The sequence below is a fragment of the Cucumis melo genome, chromosome 11 (genome assembly GCF_025177605.1).
Source record: "Cucumis melo cultivar AY chromosome 11, USDA_Cmelo_AY_1.0, whole genome shotgun sequence".
NCBI classification, from domain to species: domain Eukaryota; kingdom Viridiplantae; phylum Streptophyta; class Magnoliopsida; order Cucurbitales; family Cucurbitaceae; genus Cucumis; species Cucumis melo.
Window position 1 is genome coordinate 2,042,602 of NC_066867.1, and position 3,013 is coordinate 2,045,614.

The 3,013-nt window shown below is 27.1% G+C and overlaps 1 protein-coding gene across 1 annotated transcript; it reads right to left on the reverse strand.

The window, feature by feature from the left end:
* Positions 1–455: 455 nt before the first annotated feature.
* On the reverse strand, positions 456–1,746 carry LOC103497397 (uncharacterized). Its single transcript, XM_051079041.1, has 4 exons — positions 1,413–1,746; positions 1,123–1,275; positions 939–1,015; positions 456–829 (listed from the first exon to the last, which is right to left on the reverse strand). The coding sequence occupies exons 1-4, from the start codon at positions 1,744–1,746 to the stop codon at positions 602–604; spliced, it is 792 nt and encodes a 263-aa protein (XP_050934998.1). The 3' UTR covers positions 456–601.
* Between the last annotated feature and the right edge of the window lie 1,267 nt (positions 1,747–3,013).

Below are 3,013 nucleotides of genomic sequence, written 5' to 3' on the forward strand. Positions count from 1 at the left end.
GGAAAGTTTTGATAAAAGATAAATACATAATTAGTGTTCAACATCTAACCCTAATATTATTGATATCTCAAATAGGTTAAGCCTTTTTTTTTTTCTTTTTTTAATAATTCTTGTAAATATGATAAAGAGCTGGTACGATCTTAATGAAAATCAATGGAACGTGCTTTTATGTGTTTATGTAGTTCTCTTTGTTATTAACTCATCGTATAACCAAACGATACATCATTTTTTAAATTAGGATTTGAAAAGGTTGATTTCGATTAAAATTAGGGTTTACCTAGAATGTCAATAAAACACAAAAATAACATACATCCTTTTACTTTGACTTAATACGATTATATAATACCCCCACGAGTTAAAAAAATTATTTCAATCCACTTTTAGGGTTTATTAATTTGAACGATTGGATGATTTGTAATGATACCATATTTTTACACAGGCATGCAAAGATTATAAAAAATAACTACAATTTCCATCTTCACTGACTAGAAATTTCATTGAAAACCACAATATTACAAGAGATTGGTCCTTTGAAATTAGTTCATGGAAAAGAAAAATGTAATGTAATTTGTTCTTAGGAATGATATACTGACAATTTTGTTCAGGTAAATGTATTTCTTACATAAGATATTATTTCTTGGGGAAAAAATGAAGAAATATGAGTATACACTCCCATAGGAGCAATCAAAAGCAAACCATTGGTATCACATGAACTGAAAAACCAAACTCTTTTTGATGTGAATGCTTTGTAAAATTTCATTGGATAAAGACTAATTCCACATTTAATTTCTTGTCCTTCTTCAATACCTCCAATTATGCATTCTCCTTCCTACAAAAACAATGCCCATGCAAATCAATTTGTTCATACCATAATTTTTTTTAACATCAATCTAAACGCATATCAAAAAGTTATATTTTGACTTAAAAGAACAAAATACCTTTGTAGTAAAACTAGTTTCCCAATGATCAATTAAAGCGACAAATTTGATTCGTGAACTCGTAATGGTAACAGGAACTGCAACACAAATTAACAAAACATACAAAAAAATCCATAGAAAACTTGCAGAAGAAATTAAAAGACTTTCTTTCTTTCAAGAAATTAAAGGAAAAGAATATATTTACCATAAGCAGCATTTTCCATGTCATTGACAACACATCGAAACTCCTCTAAAGCCATTGATACAAAGAAAGAACCGTAATCAACATCGCCAACATCCACAGGTTCTGCAACTATGGACATTGGTAGCTCTTTCTTGTTAAATGGATCTTCTTGACCTAAAACCCAATGAATATATATATATATATATATATATATATATATATATATATATATATATATATCAAATACTGTTATTGAAGAAAGATATATCAAGAACAATAATAACAAACCAAAATTAATGAAAATTACTTACAAGGAATACGATATTTAAGAGTGATACAACTTTGATTTGTAGGCGTTGTAGGCATACAGAAAGAGAGTGAAGAAACTCCCATGCGACGAAGATAACTCATTATAACAAAGAAATCAGCAATATTAAATGTGACTTCATAACATCTGCGACAATAAAAACGAATGAACATTTTAGGCAACATTTTGATGGCTGAGATGCAAAGAGGTCTATTTCGGGAGACTACAACGGAGAAAGATAATGGTGTCCATTTGAAATGGCATTTTTCTGAAAATTTAGAAAGAATAGAGACTGCATCTGCAACAGGTTCAATGGGGTCAATTTCAAAGAAAACCATTGCTTTTTTCGTGTATTGGGAAAGATGATGATGATGATGATGATATGATGAATTGGGGAAGGAGAATTACATTAAGTGTTTTTATAACTATAATGAGGTTAGTTAGATTAAACCAACGGTTGAGTTAATTAGATTGTAATGATCTACCAACAAGTTTACTAATCTTTACCTCTGATTATTCTTCTATCTAAATAGAAAATTGAGAGAAAAATAAATTAACGTGTCCCATCAATATCTATTATTATTATAACATGAGCGTTTTTAAGATAGTTAACGTATTTCATTAACACATTAACTAACTCTCGTGCCTTTTATTGCGTCATTGCTAATATCTTTCCTTGACAACGGGTTTTGCTGTTTTGGAACATCTTCTTGGACGTTCATTTTCAAACATGTTATAAGATAATATGAATCACGTAACCACTAAATTAGAACAATGCAATTACTACCGTATTAAAACGGAATAATGAGAAATTGTTAGAAACATCCCATCTTAAGGTTTCGCTATAGAATTAAAAGTAGGATCCTTTTTCAAAAGTCGTTCAGATACTTTTTTTCGACCCATTTTAGACGAGATCAATATTGTTACTTAGGTTAAAGACTTTTTTTTTTCTTTATTATTTTGATCTTCTTGGTACATCTAGCCATATTATTACACCCATTAAGATTTGGATGAAAAAAAAAATCTAAATGTTATGTAATCTTTCCAAAACTTAAAAATCACACTACCAAATATTACACAATTTGAAAATATTTAAAAAGATAATTTGTATATTATTTAGATAAGTGTAAATATAAATTGTGCAAGATTCTATATAAGATCTAAAGTAAGAATAGTTTAGAGTATGTTTGAAATATTGACTTAAAAATTTTATTTTTATTTAAAAACTTCTGATAAAAAAGTGTTTAAACTATTTTTTAAGTGGTTTTCTTTAAATTTTTTCAAAATCACTTATTTCTTAAATTTAAAGGTTGAAAATGTATTTCAAATATATATAAGCAATAATTTATATTTAAAATTAAAAGTTTTTCACGTAACAAAATATTTAGTATAGTTCATTAATAAATTGTGCTTTTAATTATCAATCCAACCTAAAAAAGTGTAAATCCATTTTAATAAAAAATAAGTGTAAAGGGTGATATATATATTTGAATGATCATAGTTTAATTTGAATAAATGAGAAAATATGAAAACTAAAAATCAATAATCACAATTTCCAAAGTAATTTGGAAGTAATATTTAAGTTCACCAAAAAAGGTTGCAATA

What these genes read in the sequence shown, in the direction of transcription:
- LOC103497397 (XM_051079041.1), bottom strand. Translation starts at nt 1,746, where the DNA reads ATGGTTTTCTTTGAAATTGACCCCATTGAACCTGTTGCAGATGCAGTC. An exon ending in TCTTAAATATCGTATTCCTT is followed by an intron (nt 1,276 to 1,412) that starts GTAAGTAATTTT and finishes ATTGGGTTTTAG; the next exon opens with GTCAAGAAGATCCATTTAAC. An exon ending in AAACTAGTTTTACTACAAAG is followed by an intron (nt 830 to 938) that starts GTATTTTGTTCT and finishes TTGTTTTTGTAG; the next exon opens with GAAGGAGAATGCATAATTGG.